This window comes from Astyanax mexicanus, chromosome 1, assembly GCF_023375975.1.
Source record: "Astyanax mexicanus isolate ESR-SI-001 chromosome 1, AstMex3_surface, whole genome shotgun sequence".
Lineage (NCBI taxonomy): Eukaryota > Metazoa > Chordata > Actinopteri > Characiformes > Acestrorhamphidae > Astyanax > Astyanax mexicanus.
The window spans coordinates 104,646,373-104,674,185 of NC_064408.1; the positions used below are offsets into that span (position 1 = coordinate 104,646,373).

At 37.2% G+C, this 27,813-nt stretch overlaps 1 protein-coding gene across 3 annotated transcripts in view; it reads right to left on the reverse strand.

Annotated features, from left to right (window-relative positions):
* Positions 1-27,813, reverse strand: part of myripb (myosin VIIA and Rab interacting protein b) — a 226,130-nt gene that overhangs the window by 189,369 nt on the left and 8,948 nt on the right. For all 3 annotated transcript variants that reach the window (XM_049463492.1, XM_022668832.2, XM_049463490.1), the window contains exon 2: positions 12,715-12,923. In XM_049463492.1, coding sequence (XP_049319449.1) covers positions 12,715-12,824 — 110 coding nt within the window. In that variant the 5' untranslated portion in view covers positions 12,825-12,923. The remainder of the gene's footprint in view (positions 1-12,714; positions 12,924-27,813) is intronic.

A 27,813-nucleotide genomic window follows, 5' to 3' on the forward strand; every position in this document is an offset into this window, starting at 1 on the left:
GCACATAGAGCATCTTCTTCACCTGCTTTCACTGACATCTGATTGGCTCCTTGAGCTTGGAAGATGAGGGTATTCACATATTAAGAGTGTGGTTGAGAAAATTAATTTTTTTAGATACAGAACCAGTGATTTCTTACACAAAAAGAGTGAAAATGAGATTCAGAAGTGTGAAAAAGACTAACACAGTAATATGCAGTGAACTCTTTGAACTCAATGAACTCTTTTTTTAAAGGTACAACCTGCTTACTCCACACTGGCTGTACCCTGTTCTCAGGCTGCAAAGTCGCACATCCTGATTCTACAGAGTGAGAGGTGTCCCTGGGTCAATAGGGGCGGTGCTTAATTTAAATTTGTTTAACCAATCCCGAGCCTGCAATTATGACATCACAGCATTTCTCCTGCAGCTCCGTGCTTTGCCTTCATTTTCAGCCTCAGCCGAATCTGGCTAAGCTGCTTTTGCTGTTGGAGGTAAGGAATTTTAAATATTACCTACTTACTTTGAAACTTTCAGCTGAATTTTTATATAGATTTGTTTTAAAAGCGTGGCCTACTTACTGCTAGCTGCTTCCTTAGTTCCAAATCATAATTTCTCCAGATAGTTGCTATTGCTGATATTACCTATATTAGCTAATATTTAGGCTATATTGCCTAATGGTACAGTTCAGTACTTTTTTAATGTAGTTTCACACTGTTAAAACTGTTCTTGGCTATTAATTCACAATATTCTTTCATATAAATAAATTAGCAACATTTTGTAGCTAGAGGATGTAACTAGCTAGCATGGCTAATTAGTTAGCACTTTCTTAGCATACTTAAATACCAGTTGGCTAGCTAGCCCTGCATATTTAGACTTGGGTTCTTAAAGAATATAATGTATATTGTTTACATAAATACATCCTGCTGGTTGTGTTAACCAATGAATGGTTCAATTAGCAACAGCAGTAGCAAATATCTAAATCTATTAGCTTGGCTATCCAGTCCCAGGATCATCATCCAGTCTTAACCTGGGGACATCATGCACTATAGTTAACTCAGGGATTATTTTAATAGTGATTAAATAATGATCTTAGCACAAAGTGTAGTAATACAGTGTGTTAATAGCATTAGTAATAAAAATCATCTGTTAACTGTGATCACATGATTAGTAGGGGTGTCACGATTCTCTAAATCCTCGATTCGATTTTATTTCCGATTTGAGGGTCACGATTCGATTCGATTCTCGATTTTATTTATTTATTTATTTTTACAGCAGAGAGGCCTATGCCTCATCAAATTTAAATAATATATTATTTATTATTATTATTTATTAAGATATATATGTAATGCCATCTAGTGGCTTTTTTGGGAGCAACAGTGTGCACTATTAAAACAGCAACATAAAATAAAAAAATAGGAACAGTCATGTACAAAATAACAGAACAATTAAAGCCTTAACAAACTGAATTCTATCCTACTAGAACAGTTAAACATGAAAAATAAGACTCGGTCTCTGAGAATGACAAGTTTTATATCTTTAACAAAGATATATTATTAACTTTATCTGAGAGAAAGTTTTTTTTTTTTTAATTCAAATGAAGCAACAGGTGTAGTCAATCATAAGTTTAAGATTTTTAGTCAACCTCTATTTAAATGAATAGGATGCACTGTGTTGGTGCTGCGCCATTTGCGTAGCGTGCTGCGCCGTTTGCGTAGCTTAGAAGGAGGGATCGTCAATCGTCTTTTTGACTTCGATGCTCGAGACCATGAACTCATTTCAATCGATTTTGATAAAATATCGAGATCGTGACACCCCTAATGATTAGTATATTATATAGTCCCATGATCATCATCCAGTCTTAACCTGGGGACATCATGCACTATAGTTAACTCAGGGATTATTTTAATAGTGATTAAATAATGATCTTAGTACAAAGTGTAGTAATACAGAGTGTTAATAGCATTAGTAATAAAAATCATCTGTTAACTGTGATCACATGATTAGTATATTATATAGTCCCAGGATCATCATCCAGTCTTAACCTGGGGACTTCATGCACTATAGTTAACTCAGGGATTATTTTAATAGTGATTAAATAATGATCTTAGTACAAAGTGTAGTAATACAGAGTGTTAATAGCATTAGTAATAAAAATCATCTGTTAACTGTGTGATTACATGATTAGTAAATTATATAGTCCCAGGATCATCATCCAGTCTTAACCTGGGGACTTCATGCACTATAGTTAACTCAGGGATTATTTTAATAGTGATTAAATAATGATCTTAGTACAAAGTGTAGTAATACAGAGTGTTAATAGCATTAGTAATAAAAATCATCTGTTAACTGTGTGATTACATGATTAGTATATTATATAGTCCCAGGATCATCATCCAGTCTTAACCTGGGGACATCATGCACTATAGTTAACTCAGGGATTATTTTAATAGTGATTAAATAATGATCTTAGTACAAAGTGTAGTAATACAGAGTGTTAATAGCATTAGTAATAAAAATCATCTGTTAACTGTGATCACATGATTAGTATATTATATAGTCCCAGGATCATCATCCAGTCTTAACCTGGGGACTTCATGCACTATAGTTAACTCAGGGATTATTTTAATAGTGATTAAATAATGATCTTAGTACAAAGTGTAGTAATACAGAGTGTTAATAGCATTAGTAATAAAAATGATCTGTTAACTGTGTGATTACATGATTAGTAGGGGTGTGACGAGATCTCGTGGCACGAGATTAAAATGTGACAATATTTCTCGTCAAGCTTGAACCTGTCTCGCGGGAAGAAAAAAATACAGTTTAGTTCGGCACACACACACGCATTTACACGCACGCACGCCGGCGCACACACACAGACATACATATGGCAAGCCAAATGGGTCAGAATTCGCCTGGGTCTGACGGCGCTTAAAGCGTGCGAAATACTTAAAAAACGCCGTCCAAAACGCCGTGCAGGGCTTACTTTTACGCCTTGGAACAAACGCGAGGCGCCGCCAGGCGTTTAAGAGCGTGTGGCGGCGCCAGGCGCTTACATAACGCCACCACGCGTTTTCATAATGCCTCCAGGCGTTCCATATGCAAAAACGGACAGAATATACATATCCCCTCCTTCTCCAAGCAGTTCAGCCCTCTGACTCTGTCAGGGAACTATATCTCCTGTTAAAATAAAAGCCCCCAAGTGCTTCAAATGTCTGCTGTGTTATTAGATGTGCTAGATTCATGTATTTCTGGCTAAACTGGGCTTTGCAAAATGTAGTCCCTGATTAAAACATAACTTAGTTAACTATATTGCATGATGTCTCCAGGTTAAGACTGGATGATGATCCTGGGACTATATAATATACTAATCATGTAATCACACAGTTAACAGATGATTTTTATTACTAATGCTATTAACACTCTGTATTACTACACTTTGTACTAAGATCATTATTTAATCACTATTAAAATAATCCCTGAGTTAACTATAGTGCATGAAGTCCCCAGGTTAAGACTGGATGATGATCCTGGGACTATATAATATACTAATCATGTGATCACAGTTAACAGATGATTTTTATTACTAATGCTATTAACACTCTGTATTACTACACTTTGTACTAAGATCATTATTTAATCACTATTAAAATAATCCCTGAGTTAACTATAGTGCATGATGTCCCCAGGTTAAGACTGGATGATGATCCTGGGACTATATAATATACTAATCATGTAATCACACAGTTAACAGATGATTTTTATTACTAATGCTATTAACACTCTGTATTACTACACTTTGTACTAAGATCATTATTTAATCACTATTAAAATAATCCCTGAGTTAACTATAGTGCATGAAGTCCCCAGGTTAAGACTGGATGATGATCCTGGGACTATATAATTTACTAATCATGTAATCACACAGTTAACAGATGATTTTTATTACTAATGCTATTAACACTCTGTATTACTACACTTTGTACTAAGATCATTATTTAATCACTATTAAAATAATCCCTGAGATTACAATAGTACATGAAGTCCCCAGGTTAAGACTGGATGATGATCCTGGGACTATATAATATACTAATCATGTGATCACAGTTAACAGATGATTTTTATTACTAATGCTATTAACACTCTGTATTACTACACTTTGTACTAAGATCATTATTTAATCACTATTAAAATAATCCCTGAGTTAACTATAGTGCATGAAGTCCCCAGGTTAAGACTGGATGATGATCCTGGGACTATATAATATACTAATCATGTAATCACACAGTTAACAGATGATTTTTATTACTAATGCTATTAACACTCTGTATTACTACACTTTGTACTAAGATCATTATTTAATCACTATTAAAATAATCCCTGAGTTAACTATAGTGCATGAAGTCCCCAGGTTAAGACTGGATGATGATCCTGGGACTATATAATATACTAATCATGTGATCACAGTTAACAGATGATTTTTATTACTAATGCTATTAACACTCTGTATTACTACACTTTGTACTAAGATCATTATTTAATCACTATTAAAATAATCCCTGAGTTAACTATATTGCATGATGTCTCCAGGTTAAGACTGGATGATGATCCTGGGACTATATAATATACTAATCATGTAATCACACAGTTAACAGATCATTTTTATTACTAATGCTATTAACACTCTGTATTACTACACTTTGTACTAAGATCATTATTTAATCACTATTAAAATAATCCCTGAGTTAACTATAGTGCATGAAGTCCCCAGGTTAAGACTGGATGATGATCCTGGGACTATATAATATACTAATCATGTAATCACACAGTTAACAGATGATTTTTATTACTAATGCTATTAACACTCTGTATTACTACACTTTGTACTAAGATCATTATTTAATCACTATTAAATTAATCCCTGAGTTAACTATAGTGCATGATGTCCCCAGGTTAAGACTGGATGATGATCCTGGGACTATATAATATACTAATCATGTGATCACAGTTAACAGATGATTTTTATTACTAATGCTATTAACACTCTGTATTACTACACTTTGTACTAAGATCATTATTTAATCACTATTAAAATAATCCCTAAGTTAACTATAGTGCATGATGTCCCCAGGTTAAGACTGGATGATGATCATGGGACTATATAATATACTAATGATTAGGGGTGTCACGATCTCGATATTTTATCAAAATCGATTGAAATGAGTTCATGGTCTCGAGCATCGAAGTCAAAAAGACGATTGACGATCCCTCCTTCTAAGCTACGCAAACGGCGCAGCACGCTACGCAAATGGCGCAGCACCAACACAGTGCATCCTATTCATTTAAATAGAGGTTGACTAAAAATCTTAAACTTATGATTGACTACACCTGTTGCTTCATTTGAATTAAAAAAAAAACCTTTCTCTCAGATAAAGTTAATAATATATCTTTGTTAAAGATATAAAACTTGTCATTCTCAGAGACCGAGTCTTATTTTTCATGTTTAACTGTTCTAGTAGGATAGAATTCAGTTTGTTAAGGCTTTAATTGTTCTGTTATTTTGTACATGACTGTTCCTATTTTTTTATTTTATGTTGCTGTTTTAATAGTGCACACTGTTGCTCCCAAAAAAGCCACTAGATGGCATTACATATATATCTTAATAAATAATAATAATAAATAATATATTATTTAAATTTGATGAGGCATAGGCCTCTCTGCTGTAAAAATAAATAAATAAATAAAATCGAGAATCGAATCGAATCGTGACCCTCAAATCGGAAATAAAATCGAATCGAGGATTTAGAGAATCGTGACACCCCTACTAATCATGTGATCACAGTTAACAGATGATTTTTATTACTAATGCTATTAACACACTGTATTACTACACTTTGTGCTAAGATCATTATTTAATCACTATTAAAATAATCCCTGAGTTAACTATAGTGCATGATGTCCCCAGGTTAAGACTGGATGATGATCCTGGGACTATATAATATACTAATCATGTAATCACACAGTTAACAGATGATTTTTATTACTAATGCTATTAACACTCTGTATTACTACACTTTGTACTAAGATCATTATTTAATCACTATTAAAATAATCCCTGAGTTAACTATAGTGCATGATGTCCCCAGGTTAAGACTGGATGATGATCCTGGGACTGGATAGCCAAGCTAATAGATTTAGATATTTGCTACTGCTGTTGCTAATTGAACCATTCATTGGTTAACACAACCAGCAGGATGTATTTATGTAAACAATATACATTATATTCTTTAAGAACCCAAGTCTAAATATGCAGGGCTAGCTAGCCAACTGGTATTTAAGTATGCTAAGAAAGTGCTAACTAATTAGCCATGCTAGCTAGTTACATCCTCTAGCTACAAAATGTTGCTAATTTATTTATATGAAAGAATATTGTGAATTAATAGCCAAGAACAGTTTTAACAGTGTGAAACTACATTAAAAAAGTACTGAACTGTACCATTAGGCAATATAGCCTAAATATTAGCTAATATAGGTAATATCAGCAATAGCAACTATCTGGAGAAATTATGATTTGGAACTAAGGAAGCAGCTAGCAGTAAGTAGGCCACGCTTTTAAAACAAATCTATATAAAAATTCAGCTGAAAGTTTCAAAGTAAGTAGGTAATATTTAAAATTCCTTACCTCCAACAGCAAAAGCAGCTTAGCCAGATTCGGCTGAGGCTGAAAATGAAGGCAAAGCACGGAGCTGCAGGAGAAATGCTGTGATGTCATAATTGCAGGCTCGGGATTGGTTAAACAAATTTAAATTAAGCACCGCCCCTATTGACCCAGGGACACCTCTCACTCTGTAGAATCAGGATGTGCCTGCAAAGTCAATTTACACAGGCAGTAAAATGATATAAAAAGCAGTGAATTGAATTAATGTATATATTTATGTACCCTGATATTCCACTTTTTTTATTTTACATCTCCGTACTTAATAATAAACAGGCATCATGGTAGGATGACGGTTATTATCTGTATCTCACATAATGGATGTAGTGGTATAGATGTCGCAACACAGACATTACGGTATGTTCAGCCTAAATACACAAATGGTGACCAAGTAAGAGCAAGTAAATTAGATGCCATATTAGGCTTAGCTCAAACTAAGTGGTGTCTAAAAAAAAGAGAATTAAAATACATAAAAATCTAGATTTATGCATTTGTTTTAGAGTTTTTATAATTCTGGTCCACAGGCAATGGTCCCCCAAGTGTTAAAAACCAGACATTAATCTGGCCCTCAAATCAATTTTATCATGTATTACTTATTTATTTGTCTTTTCCAACAACATCATGTTAAAACTTTCGACTTTGCCCTCTAGTTAAAATTTCCAGGTCCAACAATAGGCTGTTCAGAAGTTTAAACTAGCCCAAAATCTGTCACACGTTTGAAGCAAATGGCAAAAAAAAAGTTTATGAATTAGTATTTTGTTTCTAAGGGATTTATTTTCAGTATTGCTACTTATATATTTTTATATCCTAGTCAAGAACATTTAAAAGTAACATAATTAGCAAAAAAACTGACTGTTGCTTACTAATTTATGTTCTTGCCCCTCCTGAACTCTCTTCTCTCCTCTTTAACATTTTTTTCATCGCCTTGTGATTTCTTGCTACATTGTGATCTCTCTCTCTCTCTCTCTCTCTCTCTCTCTCTCTCTCTCTCTCTCGCTCTCTCTCTCTCTCTCCCCTTATCTCTCTCTCTTTCTCTATTTCTCTCTCTCTCTTTCCTTTTCACATAGTCTTCCCTTATTGTTATAATCAAGCTAACAGTAAACAAAAGGGCTAGGCAAAAGAGTAGTCGATTAACAAAAAGGGTTGGAAACAAAGGTCAATAAACAAACAAAAACGCGAAGTAGAAGAGTTATGGAAAATAGATTCAATACCAGGCGAGGAGTGAATGAAAACAGGGGCTATATATACTGAGGAGTCCAGGTGTGAGCAATGATTAGAAGCTCGGTGAGCCAGAATGCCGATGTGGCGCGTGATCTGGCATGTCTGGAGGGTTGAGCACAGGTGATTTTAGGGTACTGGAGTCATTCTCGATAAAACTAGAGTCAGTGGCAGGCAGACAGAGAGTGACAGGAGTGAGAAGTGGATGTATAGATTCTATGCATGCTAATGTAAAGGGCACACAGAAGTATGTGGACAGTGCCGGTTAGTTACATTGAATAAAAATAGATGTATTCATTTTAATATTTAAATGAGGTATAAATGAGATGTTACATCCCTCCCTCATAGTCATATATACTTATATATATTTTTTGCCATAGTCATTTTTATAGTTTTTTTGTTCCTTTTTGCAAACATGTTGCTGTTCAATCTAATATCTGCCAGAAACAATTAATCTGATTAGTCATCAAAATAATTAGTATCTTACTTGAATAATAGTATAATCAACTGTGACAGCTCTTATTGATTTTAATATTCATAACAAGATGCAGATTAATAGTCACCCTCAGATGCATCTGTGCATTTATTCACTCCTGCACAGCTTCTATCCATTCCACAGCTTACGACTAGCAGTTTAATAATGAAACAATAAATAACAGCACGGTGAGTCTGCAGGTCTATTTTTGACTATTTCAGGATTTTAGAGCTTTTGAGCGGCAGATTATGCACTTGCACTCCTGCTCGGCTGCTCTGAGCAGAGGTCCCATGCTGCGAGTGAAGAGGCTGACAGCAGGGGTTGAGGGGGGGTCTGACAGAAGCATTGAATCATCAAACATGGAGTAACTCTCCTGACCAAACAAACCAGAAGTGAGACGAGTGTGATGCCTCACAGAGCCACAATACTGAGGCCCTCTAGGTAAAGTCAACCAGAAAGAGAACAGAAAATAAACAAAGCAAATAAAGAAAACAACAATGGAACTCTTAAATATATTTTAAAGAGCTCAACCTGACCAATGCCTATTGAAGGACTTTTGTATATTCCGATACAATAAAGCTTATATCAGCTAGGAAACAACAGATTTACACCCACTGCATTTTTACCTGTATTGACAAAAAAACCCTCTAAATTTAAATCTAAAGTTTAGCTTTCACGTTCTCGTCCTGCTCTGGGTCTCTCCTGTCTGTCTGTTTGTTTCCTGCCCTCCTGTTGGTTTGTTTATTTACTTTTCTCTGCATATGGCGTGTGTTCCTCCTGTGTCTCTGCCTTAAGTGTTTTCACCTGTGTTCATTTGTAACTCTGCCCCCTCGTTACCTGTCCCCAGGTGTTTCCTGTTTCCTGTTCACTCTGTATTTGTAGCCCCTTCGTTTCTGTGTTCGTTTGACGGTTCTTGTGCGTTTTACGTCTGTTAAGTTGTAGATCTGTCTTTGTTTTTTTTAGTCCGAGTGTACTATGTGTTTGTTCTGGTTTCCCTGTCTGTATATTTATCCAGTTTTGTGTTTATTTTGTTTATTTCTATTATTAAATTACTTGCATTTGCATCCGCCTCTGCGTCTTGCTGCACCTGAGAGAAGAACCGACAAGCAAACATAGAAACATAGGGGCAATAAATACAAAAGTGAACAGGAAACAGGAAACACCTGGGGACAGGTAACTAGGGGGCAGGGTTACAAATGAACACAGGTGAAAATACTTAAGGTAGAGACACTGGAGGAACACACACAGGCCACGTGTAGGGGAAGGTAAATAAACAAACAGGAGGGCAGGAAACAAAGAGACAGACAGAAGAGACACAGAACAGGACGAGAACGTGACATTAGCATTAGGAGAGCATTACTTAACAAAAAATAAAAATGTCTATGATGAAGATAACTAGTTCGCTATTTTACAAAAATAATAATTCGAATTTTAGGCATTACACAATTACAAAAAATAATATTAATTAATAATAAAAATAATTCTCAATTTTCTCATGTTTACTGATTACAAATTAGGGCTGCAACAAATTTTGTTTCTGTAATCAGCTAATCTGAAGGTTATTTGCACAAATAGTTGATTATTTGAGTATTATTATTTTTAACATCTCCTCAGTTGCTGCATCCTATTAGCACTCTATCCCTCCCCTTTATGTTCTCTTCCAGAACTTTGTGTAGTGTGAGGCAGTTACTGCACGAATGACTATTTTTTTATAAATCAACACTGTCAGTAATGGCGACTCATTACCATCATTGCTGCTCTATTATAAATGAAGACAGACTATCAAAAAACATGCCCAGTAAATAGTAACTATACCCCATATGCAGTTTTTATTTTAGAAAAAGATAACCCATTCCTTAATTTGGTGGGAAATTGAACAATATAAAAAAACACTACGAAAGCAGGAAACAGTATCAGTATCACATTTTGCATCAGATACATTCTGAAACAGCTTTAGAGAAATGAAGGTTCAGGCTGTGAATGAGCATGCTCAAGGCGACAACGACAAAAAAAAAACTGCCACTAGTTCCAGAAAGCTCCAAATGAAACTGTCAGATACACACAGTTTTAAAATCCGCATTTCTTTCCCCCTTCAGTTTAGCTGTGCCACCTTCCCTCTCACTCTGCAGGAATTGCTTCACACCAACCCTCAAGGCACTTTTTCTTTTTATACAGTACAAACTAACACCACACCAAACACAAACAAATGATTTGTCTATATGATATAATACATTTACCAGCACATTCTTTCTCTCTTTAACTTTTTGAACACTCATACACCAGCAATTAATGCACAGAAAGCTCATAGCACAAAGCAAAGTCACTAGTTTATATATATATATATATATATATATATATTTTTTTTTTTTTTTTTTTAATTGTTCTATTTCTCAAAAAAAAAATGTGAATCACAGATAACTAATCTCAGGCATTGTGTCCAGGATATTATATAATAGTTTTTAGTTTGTCAGTACTGACGCTGTCAGTCTGCCTGCTCTGGACTCTGATGAACTTAGAAACTCCATTTCCCAGCATTCTTGCTCTCAGAACTACAATTACCCATCGGAGCATGTGACGCTACGGTGTTCCGGTTCGCCCAGGTACTGATTGCTCACCTGAACTTCTGAGTATAAATACCCCTCAGTTTCAGCTAGTATTTGCTGTGTATTGAATCTAGGTTCCCTAGCTCTTCTATGACGCGTTTTTCTTTGTGTTCCTGCCTTATTGTTTACCGACCCGTTTCTGTATTTACTGTTTACCTTTACTTACCGCCTTTTGCCTGTCCCAGTTTATTGTTTTGTTGCTCTCTGTTGCCGACCTAGCTTGTTGTTAGACTACTCTTTTGCCTATTCCCTTTCTGCCTGATTTACTGTGTACCGACCCTGCTTTCTCCTGACTCCTGGTATGTTGTTTATCTATGCTGCCTTTATGTTACTGACCCTGCTTGCTTTAGATTATCCTTATATCGTCTCTGTCCAATGAAAAACAAGTCCAAAACAGCAATTTTACAGGAGAGAGAAAAAAACCTTCTAAACTTTCAATGGAAGATGATGTAAAAAGAGTTAATTTCAGGTCATTTTGGAGAGTTTCTATTGGTCCATTTATCAAGAAATTTTGGCACAGTTTATGTGTTCAAATTATGTAGTAATCTAAAAACCGACAAAAATGGAAATACTTGTTTTTCATTGGACAGTGATGATATGCTTATCCCCTTAGTTAATAAACTACCTAAACTGTTTAACCCAATCAGCGGTGTCTCTCCTGGTCCTGGTATTCCTGACAAGTTAATTGACTAAATATGCATTCTCTTTAAAACAGACTTAATGACAAAAAATAAAATAAAGAAAATTAGACTAAAATTTGTCTTTAATTTAAATGTTAAAAGTTTTAATGTATGACTAAATCAATAAATGAAGAAAAAAAATCACTTCTCAACTGTCAACACAGCCAATAAAATGAAAAAAAAAAAAAACATAAAAAATGAACACAGCCAACCAGTTATGCCAATTTAACATGCTTGTTGGTCCAAAGCAGCACTGACATGGATGCACCAGAGCTAATGGTGTGGGACGTGCTGTTCAGCGGCAACAGTCGTCCATCAATGCTCCCTGATGGTCTGACAGCATCTGTTGTCTGACAGGCAACTTACAGTGTATCAGAGCTCTTAGGACTGTTATGGCAGTTAAACTGCTATACCACTGAAGTGCTATACAGTTAGACTCAGTTCTAGTCCATTTCCAGCTCCTGATTTATGTACAAACAAATGCAGTCACACTCAACGTGACTCCAAACTGCAGAAAGAACAGCACTGACTCGTCCCACTTAAAAAAAAAAAAAAAGTGGGATCCAGTCCTATGGGGGAAGGCCACAATGTGCTCACTGCTTGTGTGAATGTCGCATTTCTTTTCTCCTTTCTGTAAGAACAATGTACATGATGCACCGATGCAGTAGGCACTAAAGAAACACAACAGCAGAACCCAACCCTCGTACATCACCCTGACAGCCTGGTGATTAGTTATTCTCAGTGGAGCAGACTGGAATTGTTAAGAGTTGCTGAAAGCGTCAAAAAAGACAAGGAACAATGAAAAAAAAAAGATGAACTTGAATAATATAGTGTTCACTTCAGAAAAAAAAAAGCCTCAATGCCATAAAGCATTTTCCTTCCCATTGGTTTTGAAAGGCGGAGGCTTTATGTCCACCACAGCAGGACAGGGGATAGATGGAAACTTCAAAACACTAAAGCAGTAGCAGAACAGGTCAAAACAATGCATCACAAACACACACACACACACACACACACACACACACTACCGACACATAATAAACTCTTACCTGAGTCGTTCCTCCTCTTTCTTGCGGAGCTTCATGTCTCGCTGGACCACTCTGAGCACATGCTCTGCTTCATCATCAGTCAGTCCAGAGAGGTCCAGCTTCCGCCCCATCACTGCTGGTCAACAATCACAGTCGAGGGAGGCCACAGAAAGGTCAGCAGGCAGGTACGAGTGGTCAAAACACTCAACAGTTGCTGGAGAGAGGGATCCCTGGAGGAGGCAACAACAAAGCCTTCATTATTTACTTGCATCCTGAATATTTCAGAGCCAGTGTTTTAAAGTCAGCATGAATGAAGAAAGATTTTTCTTTGATGCAATGTGTCTCCATGTGGAACATTGTATCACACTGAATATTTCAGGTTGAATCTGTATTTGTAGTGGAAGTCCCTGTTAAGATTGTTAGCTAGACGTCTTCTGAGCTTGTTTATAAACTAGCACATGCTGCTTTAACTCTTGTTCCTTCAATTTAGCTACACTCTAAAAACCAGAGGTATGATATAAGCATTTTTGTACTCAAAGGTAAACTCTTCATAACTGTATTATCAGGTACTAGGTACAATATTGGTCTTTAGAGGATCAGACGTGTTCCCTTTGAAGTACAAAGTCTTTCCTAACAGCAATAAGTACAGATTTGTACCATTTAACCAGCCAAAAGGTATATTCAGTATTCTGCATCACTGTACTGATAAACAATATATATTTTAATTGCACATTTTTTATTTGAAAGCCAGACAATTTTGGATCATCAAGTTCTTGACACATATTCAGTTAATGATAATGTTTATAATATATATATATATATATATATATATATATATATATATATATATATATATATATATATATATATATATATATACATATATATATATAATATTTACTGGCACAACAAATATGGGTACAAAAAAGGACTTTCACTGAAAGGTACTTTTTTGTACCTCAATGTAATGTACAGCCCCAGCGACAAGCTTTGTACTCTTTTAAGTACAAATCTGTACTTACTTTTCTTAGTGTCTAGCTATTATGGTTCTGTTATTGTTTGGATATCAGTACTCCAATATTGTTGGCATTATAAGTATTTGTTTGTAAATATTCTTCATAAAAGAAAGTAGAGATCCATTCAAACATATTCATAACATCTGCTGACCATCAATCAATCATTGTGTGAATAAAGATTCCATTTAAATAAGGATGGGGACTGAGTGATATAATGAGCAAAAACAGCCAATCAGGCAAGACATGATATCTGATATCTGCAGCGAGAGTTATAATCTTATAAGCTAAGATTGGCAACAAAAGGGGCACCGATTGGTCCAGCGGTCTAAAGCGTCTAGAGCCGGCGCTCAGAGGAAGCAAAACTGGCCCTGCTCCCTCCCGGTGGGTAAAATTAAAAGGAGTGCGGTGGTAACAAATGCACCAAACTAAGGAAACCAAAGCAGACATGGGAAAAAACAAACCAGACACCAAACTACAAGTGATCAAACCAGAAGCTCTAACAAACAACTGATTAACTAAAACAAGAAATACTCCTGTTCCTTTAAATTTAGCTAGCTATTGTAATTCTGTTATATTTTGGATATCGGTACTCCAGTAAAGGTGAATATATCTCCGGCCCATAAAGTGTCACTACCATGTAAATGTGAATGTCTCAGTGAAATCTGGCACCCTGGTAAAGTGTCTGCACTGAGTTTTGGGGAGTTAGTACTTGTGGAGGATGCGCATATGGAGGAGGATTTATTCCCATCTTATTTGTCTTTTTCGCTAGATCTATTTTTGTTTGAAATGTCACTCCAAACTGGCTTCCAATTTTATCTTTCCTCAGCCACCCCCCCCACCCCCCTCTCTCTTCCTGTCCTTCACATTTAAAGCAGCTTTCATTCAAATGTCAAGCCGTTGCTGGGCTGAACGATTGTGACAGAAGCGGAAACTGAGATTATTTTTTTTTACTGATATTGTGAAAGCAGCTAATATCTGTGTGAAACACACTTTGTGTATTAAAATAAAGAATAGATTGACATAATGGAGGAGATTCCACTGACTCTCAGAAAGAACTGCGTGCAGAACCTTTCAAAAAACATTTCCCATGAATTTTACATAAGACATCATGCATTAACAAGAAGGGGTGGGCAATATGGCCCAAAAATAATATCACAATATTACATGATATTTTCGCGATAATGACAAAACACTGAATTAAAAAAAATAAAAATCAAGAATACACTATTGCAACAAAATGAAAATTACATTTTATTATTGCATATGATGTGATATTGCGCACCCCTAACTGAGATATTACAAAACACAGTGATGTCAGTGATGATCCACAATGTCATGATACTAATAATGCATCTCCATATATCTAGGATTAAAGTAAAATAAATGATACTAGACAGATATATATGTCTCTAGTAGATATATAATGGGAAATGAGAACAGTGTGTATTTGTCTTTTCTAAAAACAGCAAAAAACCCTGAAGAGTTTAATTAGAGGTGATATGGCACGATATTTCAGGGTATAATATCGTTTACAATAGTCAAATATGTTGGTAATATTATTGCGTACGATACTATATGGCACACCCCTATTAACAAGCATACTGTAAGTATGAATCAGTTTTACACACATGAAACTGGATGTACTATTCAACACCAAGAATGACCTGCAAATCTACAGGGGTTGGACAATGAAACTAAAACACCTGATTTTAGACCACAATAATTTATTGTCCCGACGGACAGTTCTGGTTGAAGCAGGAGAGTTGAGGTGCACATTGAATTCTGTCGTGATTTGGGCAGCCGTGGTTTTATGTTTTTTGGATACAATCTGGGTTAGCACCTGAACATCCCTTTCAGATATCTTCCTCTTGCGTCCACAGTTAATCCTGTTGGATGTGGTTCGTTTTTCCTGGTGGTATGCTGACATTACCCTGGATACCGTGGCTCTTGACACATCACAAAGACTTGCTGTCTTGCAATTTGTCCTCTTTTGAACTCTGGTATGTCACCCATAATGTTGTGTGCATTGCAATATTTTGAGTAAACTGTGCTCTTACCCTGCTAATTGAACCTTCACACTCTGCTCTTACTGGTGCAATGTGCAATTAATGAAGATTGGCCACCAGGCTGCTCCAATTTAGCCATGAAACCTCCCACACTAAAATGACAGGTGTTTCAGTTTCATTGTCCAACCCCTGTATTCCATGCGTATCTCTTTTTAAAAACATGTACATTTATCATTAAAATGTAAGCAAACTACATACAGCTAAATTTAATTTAGGTAACTTATATAGGTAAGTAATTTATTGATTCTTCTGAAATCAAGAGAAAGTTTGTCTTGTTGTTGGAGTATACGTCTTTACTTTCCAGGCCAGGTTTTTCTCTGAGAATTTGATTACACTCTGTTACAGTAGCTTTTTGTGGATATTATATTGGATGATCACCACCCCATCTCATCCCCAACTCCTCAAATTACCCCCAAATGCACCGGGGTAATGGAGTAACATCATTCCAAAGAACACAGTTCTACTACTCCAAAGCTTAATGCTTTATAGTGCACTATTTCTCATAGCATGGAATTAGATCTTTTCTTCCCTACAGCATGGGCCTACAGGTTTTCAGTGACATCCAGTGATATGGTTTATAGAAATGATTGATTATATCAGAATTATTAAGGTATCAGCCTATAATTGCTTTTTTTTTTTTTTGGAAACACCAACACTGGTCACTATTTCAAATTAGTTTTAGGTTATACAGTTATACTGTGGTGTCTAATTTCAAAAGTTAAAAATGTGTATATTGACATTGGCATGTACAATATTCTACATGTATAATTTCAGATATCAGAATCCGCCCAGAATTCCCACATTGATGCATCCCTTATTGTAGTTGTGCTACCATGCCATCATCTGAAATTCACTAGAGGAAAAAAATCGAATTAACATTTTCTCTTAAACTCATTCAATTCCTCTTGACAAAGTCCTGTTTATAATCATGGAGTCATAAGCAATTTTCTTCCTCTTCCTGAAATTGATCTCTTATTAAACAGCCCTCAGATTTTCTTACTTTGATGAAAAAAAAATTCTGTGATGAAAAATATTGACTCACAAGGTGGTTATACAGATCTCACCTCAGTCTCAGTTGAATAACATTGACATCAGAAATGTGTAAGAACGCATTCATTCTTCTATAGCTGTCTTCTTTATCTCAACCTCCTCTATGAGCAGTGTGGCAGCTTGCATCTCTTGTTGGGATTATAGTATTTTTCTTCATAAAAGAAAGTAGAGATCCATTCAAACACATCCAAAACATCTGCTGACCATCAATCATTATGTGAATACAGATGACATTTAAATAAAGATGGGGAATGAGTGATATAATGAGCAAACACAGTCAATCAGGCAATACATAGTTTGATACATGTTTGATATCTTGAGTGTTGGTGTTTATCTTACAGCAAGAGATTATAAACTAAGGGTGCTTTCACACCTGCCTCGTTTGGTCCGGACTTTTGGACTTTTTTAGTTTGGTTCGAACCAAAGTAGCAGGTGTCAGTCTCGCAAGCTTGTAGTGTATAAACAGTATTTAAGCCGGACGACGCGGCACATTATACTTAAAGTCCGCTAACTGCCCTGTACATTGTTTACTTCCATTAAGAGGCGGAGCTAAGACTTGATACTGACAAAGTGGGCTGAGCTGGACGCACTGGACGTCTATCTCCGCCTTCCTGCAAACTGCAGTCAGTACCCTCTCAAAATAACCGGAAAAGCAGGAAAAATGAGCCGTGGATACAGCTGCTTCAGGACAAGCACGTTCGTTTGGCAAATTTGAACTAACCTAGAGTACTGTGCCTGAAGTTGCTGCTGCTGGTATAAAAACCACAATAGCAGCACTACTATAGAGACAAAATGAATAATTTTATTCTTATCCTGGAAAGGCTTCCCGCCGAATGAACCACCCGCTGAATTGTCAACACGCCAACGTCAAACACATTTCCTTCTAAAACCAATCAGCGTCAAGTTAAGGAAAAGGCATCGTTACGTAAGTGATGATGAAAGGATGTAGGAGTATCACACAAAGGTCTTTGGTGTGCTCCCTAAACTGCAGTGTGAAAACAAAAATAAGCTGACCAAATATATACAATGTAGCAAACACATGAACCTTGGTTCTGACCACGGTCCGAACTTTCAAGTGTGAAAACACCCTAAGACTGGCAACAAAAAAAAATATTTAACCTGTTACTTCGACAATCTCATCTATAAATAATCTATAAATAAATTATATAAATAAATAATTATTTTTAAATATAATTTAAGATTTTTTTCCCAATTTGGAAGGCCAATTATCTAATCCCTAACTTCACTACAACAGCTAACAGATGCCTGTGCTGACCAGCATCGTCACATCGGGAGTGATATTGGAAGACGTTATGGGACTTTGGCAGCCATTCCTCAGATCATACATCAGATGCTTACAGATTTAAAGCAGTGAATTTGTTTCGATTTAAAATAAAAATTAGATGGAGTGCGGTGGTAACAAAACCACCAGACTAAGGCAACCTAAGCAGACATGGGAAAAAACAAACTAGACACCAAACTACTACACCAAACTACTAGTATTGGTCAAATCAGAAGCTCTACCAAACAACCGATTATATAAACCAAGAAATAACTCTCAATTTGCAGCAGAGAAAGCTGGCAATACTTCACAAAAGGTTTATATACACATTGATTGATGGAATACAAGTGAACCTAATAAGTAGCCTGAGGAAGATGAGCGGGAAAATAGTTCATGAATGAATGGCTAGGAGCAAGTGATGGTGATATTATAGGGGAATGTGTAGACTTGACAAGTTAGTGTGAGTACCCAGAAGTGTGACATCAGCAGACAAAGACAAAAAGGACCATATTCACCATTCATCTCACATAGACACTAGTGGGCAAAAAACACATTAATACAATGAAGATACAAGCCTGTAGAGGCATAATGTTGGGTTGCAGGGTATATTATTTTAGCTTCTTCATGTGCAGTGTGAGTATGTGCAATGTGTGCCATACACACTCTCTGAGTTGTATACACATGCTGCATATAAAAACTCTTTCCCAACCTCCGTAGTCTGAAGTAGCTTGTAAAAGTAAATATTCAGAAAAACGAGTTGATCAGGAAATACACAGTGTCTACATAAACCCGTGAATTAGTATTCATGGCCTCGCTCAGCTTAACTTGCGAATTGATGACACGCAGGCAGCCGGGCAGTGACACATCTTGTCAGACAGAAGCTAAGAGCGGTAGGAACAACATGGAAGAAGTTCCGGTGTTATTTGTGCAAATAACACATCAGGGCTTCGCCCAGTAATTCAGAGCTAAGGAACAAATGGTTTGAATTTGTCTATGGAACACCACCAGAGAAGTACAATAGAGATATTTAGGTGTGTATGTTTAAAACAGTTCTGTTTACACGAAAAGTAAAAACCCACCCCAGGGTTTTGTTCCAACTTCCCACTCTACTCTGTGTGTAACTATAGGTTTACATAGGATCTCCGGTGGATTTTGCATTTTACGGAGACTCTAAGACTAGGTCAGTGGCTGAACTGCACTTAGCAGGGCATTCATTACACATGTTATAAAGTAACATATGACAGTGCAAAGACTATGATTAGTGTAAAAATTTCTTTATTTTTAAACATTTCTAACTGTTGTCCGTCTCGCTGCCTCACAGTGCTGTTAGCCAATCGGAGGGGATAGTGTTTGCATGTGTGAATATTCATTAGCAGAAGCCAGAATCCCCGCCCACTCCTCCACCGGACTAAAAACCAATTCAGGTTTACAGAAGCTATATTGCTATTTAAAAATTAGCAAAAAACACAGACGTTTTTTTTTTATGAACCAATGTAGGCTAGTTTCAATGCAGACAAATCTCTGAATGACTAACAACTGCTTTTTGGCAATCATTTAAACAAAACCTGCACTGTGGGCCACCAGCATCCCTGCAGACTTCACCACATGGGTGTTTTTCCTTTGTTTTCCCAGTTTCTATCCACTGGCAATGCCTGTGTGATCTCTCTTACTCAGAGGTGAGTGCCCTCCAAAGGATTTCCTAGGGTCTGCTGCAGCACTCATTTGCATTGGCAGTGCCGTTTCCGTCAGGAGCGCTTTATTTTCACACAGCAGGAGCGGCGCTGCCCGGAAAGCTCTGGTTTCATGTTTACGTGGTAAAAGAGCACAAAACTGATATAACCCTCTACCACTCTCTCTCTCTCTCTCTCTCTCTCTCTCTCTCTACAGCACATTCTCACTCTCACTCTCTCTCTCTTGAATATACACGTCGTGCTTAGCAGGATGTAAAGAGCTGTGAAACTGGTCCGGCTGTTGAGATTAAGCTTGTATCCTACAGCTTACCTCACATACAAGCGTGTCATTCAGTGACTCATGCTGTAGATCTTTAGAAGAGCCATACATCCTCATGCAAACAGCCAGCACTTACTGATACACAAATAAGACAACCACATACAGATGACACATAGGTTAGATACACACACAGCGGCATAAATACAGGAATAAGTAAATAGTCAAATGATTTGTACTGATCTCCAAAAGGCATACATTTTTCTTTGCACCATTTTAAGCAACAATAGTTGTGTAGAAATATCTCTATATCTCCCTATATTCAGGATTAAAGTAAAATACTTGATATTGGACAGATATAATCTGTCTCTAGTAGATATATCATGGGAAATAATATAGATCAGTGTGAATTCCTCTTTTTTTTTTAATAGCAAAAAAAGTAATTTCCTCTGTGATAAAAGGTGGCTGATATTTCAGGGTATAATTTTGTTCACAGTTTTCAAAAATGTTGGCGATATTATTTGCATACGAAACGATAAGCCCACCCCTAATCCTTAATATTATATCTTCTATGTAATCCTAGTCCAGGGGTCGACAATAGGCCGATGTGGCCCGCAAGCATGAAACATCTGGCCTGTGAAGTTGTTGGAACTATTTGAACGATAATGGAAGCAATAAAAAATAAAATGCTTCTCTGGTGAGCTTTTGTGTACATTCCTCTCCTGTCTCTCTCTCACGCTTTGCATGACTTTAGTTTCCTCCCATTCTCATTTTTCTGTCTATCCTTGGGCTCCCTCCTTATAAGGGATTTTTCCTGTTCGTGTCCCAATTCACTAGCTGGGGCAGTGGTAGTGTATTGGACCGCGATCCTTACGATACTGGTTAGATCCCCTGTAAGAAGCAGTGTGTTTATTTATTTACTTTTTCCTTTTTTCTTGTGTTTACCTGCTCTGAGAGCAACTGTTCTGAAGTTGGGTTCAACAACCCTCTGGGCTGGAGAGCTGCTAGTCTGTAAAATATCTGGCCCACGACCAAACTTAATTGCCGAACACTGTTCTAGCCCTTAAATACCTAGTTTAACATCTGGTCCTTTTCTGGATTTTGTAGAAGGTCAGTATATTTTTGACTTGACAGTAGAGCTGGGCGATATGGGCCAAAAAAAAAATCTTAGATTTAAAAAAAATAATCCGATTATCCCCTACTAAAATCTCCTAAAAGGCGCTAGAAGTCGCTAAATGACGTCATTGCCTAATTTTCATAATACATGTTTTTGAAGCTGTAAAGGATTAACATTGTGAGAGAGAAAAAAGTGAGTAAAAAACACTCCAAATATGTTAGAAATAATCGCGAGGGAGGGAGAGAGGGGCGGGGCTGCACAGGGGAGCGTCTGGGAGCGTCGATGGTGAAAATTTAAACTCAGAGAAAATCGGTTTTCATAAAAACACATCGTCCTTAACTGTAAATTCAAATTAATCTATAAAATCGATTAATCGCCCAGCTCTACTTGACAGTGAACAAAAACCATCACAACAAATTAGGAGTATTACTGCAGTAATAGAAGGTAATTATCAATAGGGAACGATTAAATTCCAACTAATAGGCGACAGTTAGAAAGCTCTTCACACTCCTCTGGGCCTGTACTGATCTGCTCTTTCTGCCAATAGGGATTAGGTGAGAACACTGAGATTTGCTTCGATGGCTGTTATCTACATCTCAAGGTAGAAATCAGGGCCAGAAAGCAGCTTATAATAGCAGAACTGATGGCAGAGTGGAGTATAACAGCTCATATTGATCCATGTCCTGAGGCCAGCAGCCGAGCACGTGTTGATTGAGGAGCTTACATCCAACTGGAATTTTATAATTTACTCCAAAAAGTCAGTTAACTATTAAAACAGCTGTTTTCATTTCAATATGAAACTCTGCGCCACAGTCTAGTTTGTCTGTCTGTCTGTCTGTCTGTCAGCCTCTAATAGCAGGTGCTCCAGCCTACACAAGAGCAGAATGGATCAGTCTATAGTGCTTCAGAGTAGAGGCTGAAGAGGGAGGCTGATAGGCTCTAATATATGAGAGAAATATGCGCTGCTATAACTAAGCATCCAGAGGAAAGCTATTAGTCAGCCAGAGCTTTTTATAGGCGGGTGAAGTGCAGCTGGGTGGGGGGGCTTTTCATTCAGCTCATGGAGCAGGGATTGGGTAGAAGACGAGTGTGGAGACTGACAGAGACTAAGCATGTGTGTGTGTGTGTGTGTGTGTGTGTCTATAAAGAGAGTGTTAGGCTGTTCATCACAAACATATGGGAATAAATTTAGGAGGAGAAAGAAAGAGTGAGAGAGAAATAACACTGAACAGTAGTGTAGAAAGTATAGTAACGAATGTATAGTAAGGATAGAGAAAAAGAGAGTGCTAAACAATAGCACTAGAGAGAAAGACAGAAAGAAAGAGAGATAATGTAGAACAACAGTTAAAAGTGTTCATGTGGGACTCATGCAGTCTTACCCAGAGCTCACTATGTTTAAATAAAGCAAAAAAAATACCACACTATAAAATACTTATTACACATCAGTAGTCACCAAACAGCAACAGCTATCAGTTCTGAGTGTGTAAATTTACCACTCTGCAAACACACACACACACACAAGCGATTTGAGTGCAGTAACAGATTAATGGTCTGGTCAGCAGATTATAAGATATTTAAAGCTGTAATGTTTAAAATAGTCAAATAAAAAGTTGCTATGAAACTAAACATATGTAATGTTTAGTTTCATAGCAACTTTTTTATTTGACTATTTTAAACATTGCACCTTCTGCAGATATTTAAATATATCTTTTCATAGGACAACATTGACAAAATGATGCTTTGACACAATGAAAATTAGTCTGTGCGCAGCTTATATAACAGTGTAAACTTATTCTTCCCTCAAAATAACTTAATATACAGCCATTAATGTCTAAACCACCGGCAATAAAAGTGATTAGTTCCTGAAGTATCAATATTTTGTGTAGCCACCATTTTTTTTCCAGAACTGCCTTAACTCTCCTGGGCATGGAGTTTATCAGAGCTTCACAGGTTGCTACTAGAAAGCTTTTCCACTACTCCATGATGACATCACGGAGCTTGCAGATATTCCAGACTTTGAGCTCTTCCACCTTCCGCTTGAGGATGCCTCAAATATGTTCTATTGGGTTTAGGTCTGGAGACATGCTTGGCCAGTCCATCACCTTCCCTACCTTCACCTACCCTCAGCCTCTTCAATAAAGCAGTGGTCATCTTAGAGGTGTGTTTGGGGTCATTATCGTGCTGGAACACATTATCATGCCCTGTGCACCTGTTTCCAGAGGGAGGGGATCATGCTCTGCCTCAGTATTCCACAGTACATATTGAAGTTTATGTGTCCCTCAATTTAATGTAACTCCCCAACACCTGCTGCACTCATGCAGCCTCAGACCATGGCATCCCCACCTACAGCTTGACTGTATGCATGACACACTTATCTTTGTACTCCTCACCTGATTGCCGCCACACATGCTTGAGACCATCTGAAGCAAACAAATTAATCGTGGTCTCATTAGACCATAGGACATGGTTCCAGTATTCCATGTCCTTTGTTGACATGTCTTCAGCAAACTGTTCCCGGGCTTTCTTGTGCACAGACTTCAGAAGAGGCCTCATTCTGGGAAGACAGCCATTCAGACCAATTTAATGTCATATGAAGCATATGGTTTGAGCACTGCCAGGCTGAGCCCCCCACCTCTTCAATCTCTGCAGCAATGCTGTATATTGAGTTATTTTGAGGGAAGAATAAATTTACACTGTTATATAAGCTGCACACAGACGACTTCTCATTGTGTCAAAGTTTCATTCAGTTTGTCGTTGTTGTCCCATGAAAAGATATACTTTGTGTTATACTGTGTATATATATATATATATATATATATATATATATATATATATATATATATATATATATATATATATATATAGTACAAGTGATAATGAAATTATTATATTATGACGAACGAGCCAAGTATAAACAGAAACAAAAACAGACACATAATCAAAAGAAAGAGCAGCAGAGACAGAAAGATACAGTATATAATGTTATACAATGTAGACAATAGAGAGATTGGTAAACAATAGAGGAATGACAGTGAGATAGATAATGTTGAATGAGAGAGAGAACATGAAGGTAGATAGAGATACTGTTAAATAGCACTGACAATAGAAAGAGAAAGAAATAAAATGTCAAACAATAGGAGAATGACAGAAAGAAAGATATGGTGTTGAATAACAGAGAGAGAGAGGGAGAGAGAGAGAGAGAGAGAGACAGAGAGAGAGAGAGAGAGAGAGAGAGAGAGAGGGATAGAGAGAGAGAGAGAGATGACACTGAATGTTAGGCTTGAGGTGATGACTCAGTCAGCTGTGCCCTTTAGCTTCACCACTCCACCTGTTTACAACCATTCTGCCCATGACTGACACACACATGCACACACACAGACACACACACACCTCAAATTTCTATCACACTCTTTGAAAATGATTCTCATTATCCTCCATTTAGCATCTTCATTTAAACTTTCCCATAATATCTCACCATCATAATTACCATCTACAATATATCAGACTTCTGACACTTCTGTAATGGTTCTCTCTCTTTCTGTCTCTAATTCTCTCTGTCTCTCTCTCTCTCCTTTTCACTATCCCTCTCTTTCTCTCCCTTATGGAGGAGGTTAACAAAAACACCTAAGACTACACAAGCTGCAGAGCCAAGCAAACAGTCTGGAAAGCAAACAAAGCACCACACATAGCCGTGATGTGTTTTCAGCGCATCAAGGTTGACGTATTCATGGAGCGTGCGGCTCCTTTCACTCACAGACAGTGAGAGGTTCAGACTGCACCGCCTGGATCTGAGGATCAGGAGCGCTAATCAAATATGTTAGGTCAGGGCTAATGTTGTATTGAAGAAGTGTGGAGGAAGGTTTGCTTTTTAAAGGTTTTTGGTGTCCATGACTACCTTTAACCATTTCACAAATCAGTATTTCCACACCTGATTATGAAGCTTTCAGACCCAGAGACACAGAACAACATGCCTTTGCTTGCAATACATGAAATAAGGAAAAGATAAGAGCATTAACCTTGAATTTACCAAAGCTGTAGCTACTCAGAAAACTGTAGCAGGCACAATACAACAGCAAAAGAAGAAGATGGTTAATTGGATGGCATGTCAACAAGATGTACCATCTAAGCGTTAGCCCTATAGTCATGACAAGCAACTGCCATCTCTATCAGGAATTCTGAGAGAGCCCAATCTGACTTACTTTAATTTACCTCCCGACTGATTGTGAGGTCAATTTTGAGGTGATATCTTGTGAGTGAGGTTTACCACTGGCAAGGTGACATGGATTATCAAAGTTAAGTGAGGCCTGATGCCAGTAGATGCCAGATGGATGGAACATTTTATTACAAAAGGTGAATAGGCATTTACCATACTCAATCTACATTTTCACGTTTATCAGAAATACATCATATAAACCATTACTACCCATAGTGAACAGTGCAGTGGGTGGTAATGATTGTGACCAGCAGGATACATGATAAATATTGTGTTATTAAGTAATACATTAAATCACAGCAAATGATCTGGGGTTGCTGCAGATGGTCAGGTCTAGGTTCAGCAACAGTATGTGCTAAAAGAATCAGCTGACTACCTGAATATACTGAATATAGACCAGGTTATTCCATTAATGGATTTTTTCTTTCCTGATGGCACAGGCATATTCCAAGATGACAATGTCAGGACTTATGGGGCTGGAATTGTGAAAGAGTGATTCAGGGAGCATGAGATCATCATTTTCACACATGGATTGAGAGAGTTCACCACAGAGTCCAGATCTTAACCTCATTGCGAATCTTTGGGATATGCTGGAGAAGCTTTGTGCAGCGGTCAGACTCCACCATCATCAATACAAGATCTTGGTGAAAAAATAATCTTGTGACATTACAGAAGCATATCAAAACAATGCCACAGTGAATGAAGGCCGCAATCAAAGATAAAGGCGGTCCAACGAAATATTAGAGTGTGTGACCTTTTTTTTTTTGGCCAGGCAGTGTATGTAGCTGCTATTTTTCATTTTAATTTATGAGGCCTTACATAATGCCACTAGTGCCACTAACACCCATGTTCCTAGAAATACTTCTTTGTATGAGAAGATTACAAAATTTGCACAAGGCGTGTGCTACTCAGAAGGCCACTTGTTTGTTTAAACTAAACTATACACACCTTAGCCAAGCGTGACTGGTATTTAATTTATTTATGCTTGTCTGTGTAAAGCAGCACATACTTTTACTGGTTTCTGTTAAATTATTAAAATACTTCAGTCATGTGTGTATTAAATGGATAGATTTGTTTAGCAGTCAAATAGAGAAAGCATCCCCAGTAAGAGTTAAAGCCAACATTTGAGCATTTTCCTCCTGGTGGAATCTACCGTCTAATACTGCCAAATCACAGGAAGAATACAAATGTGCCAAATGCACAGCCAAGTCATGCCATAAGACTGCTCGCGTGGGTGGTACTTGCATGCTAGACACGCTGCTGTAATGACTATGCTGTTGCTAGCAAGATATATAGCCTGTACTGTGCCAAAAGCCTAGTCAGCTTACTTCACCTAACTCAACTTGAGAGCACAATCATTCACCCAACTTAGTTTAGACAAAAGTTCTTCAAATATTCAGTAATGCAGTTCTGTAAGTAGTACTCATACATAAATGTTTGGATACACCTGTTCGAATAACACAGTGAGAATAAGCACAGCATGTCAAACTGCAATCTGCCTCACGGTCTGAGCAAAAAAAAAAGCATATGAATTTAGCTACACAGCATATGGCTACACCGCACCCTGATTACACCAGCAAAACAAAAGAGTACTCAAGAATGAGAAGAACGATTCTCAGGACACTTTTACAAGCTCAGCAGATTGCACACATGCACACAAGCGCACACATGGTCCCATCAAATGAATATTATTTGCCTTACAGCTGGATAGTTTTCAGAAAATACAGTATTTTGCGCACCATAAGGCACACTATCTATTTTTTATACATGGATTAATAGATGCACTGGATTATAGCTTACTAAATTAAGTAAAGCTAAGCTAAGTAAACAAACTGTCATAAAAAAGACTTTCTTTTAAAGTCAAACAAGCACTGGATGTTAATCTACACAGAATTCCCTCCTAAAAACTGTTTATTTGGGTGAGTAAAGCACTTCAGTTTATTTACAGTAAGATTAGATTTCTCTAGCACTAAGGAGCATTAGCATTAGCAGCTAACTGCTAGCAGTTTGCGGTTAATGCCGCCCGATAGCGCTACACTGAGTAACTCTTGAGTGCTCCGGTAAGCCAGGGCGATATTAGTTAGTGGTTCATCCCACATAGCTTGTTTTAACACAGTAAACATGCAGGATACAGTCCGATATACTCCCCTCTCAACGACAACAGAGCTAACAACAGTATAATGCTAATGCTGCTACAGTTACTCAGATAAACCCTTGGTTTACCACAAACACAAAACTCATGGTGGATGGACACAACAATAGAAAACCACCAATACAAGACATCAGGTCCCACTTCTTTTAACCAAGAAACAGCTGAGGCTGTAGTGGACACAGGTTAGCCAAATCTGGCCACCTGAAGACTGGATAAACTAAGCCTAATTTGATATAAAGTTTTTGCACAGATGCACACAGATGGCAGCATCAGATGA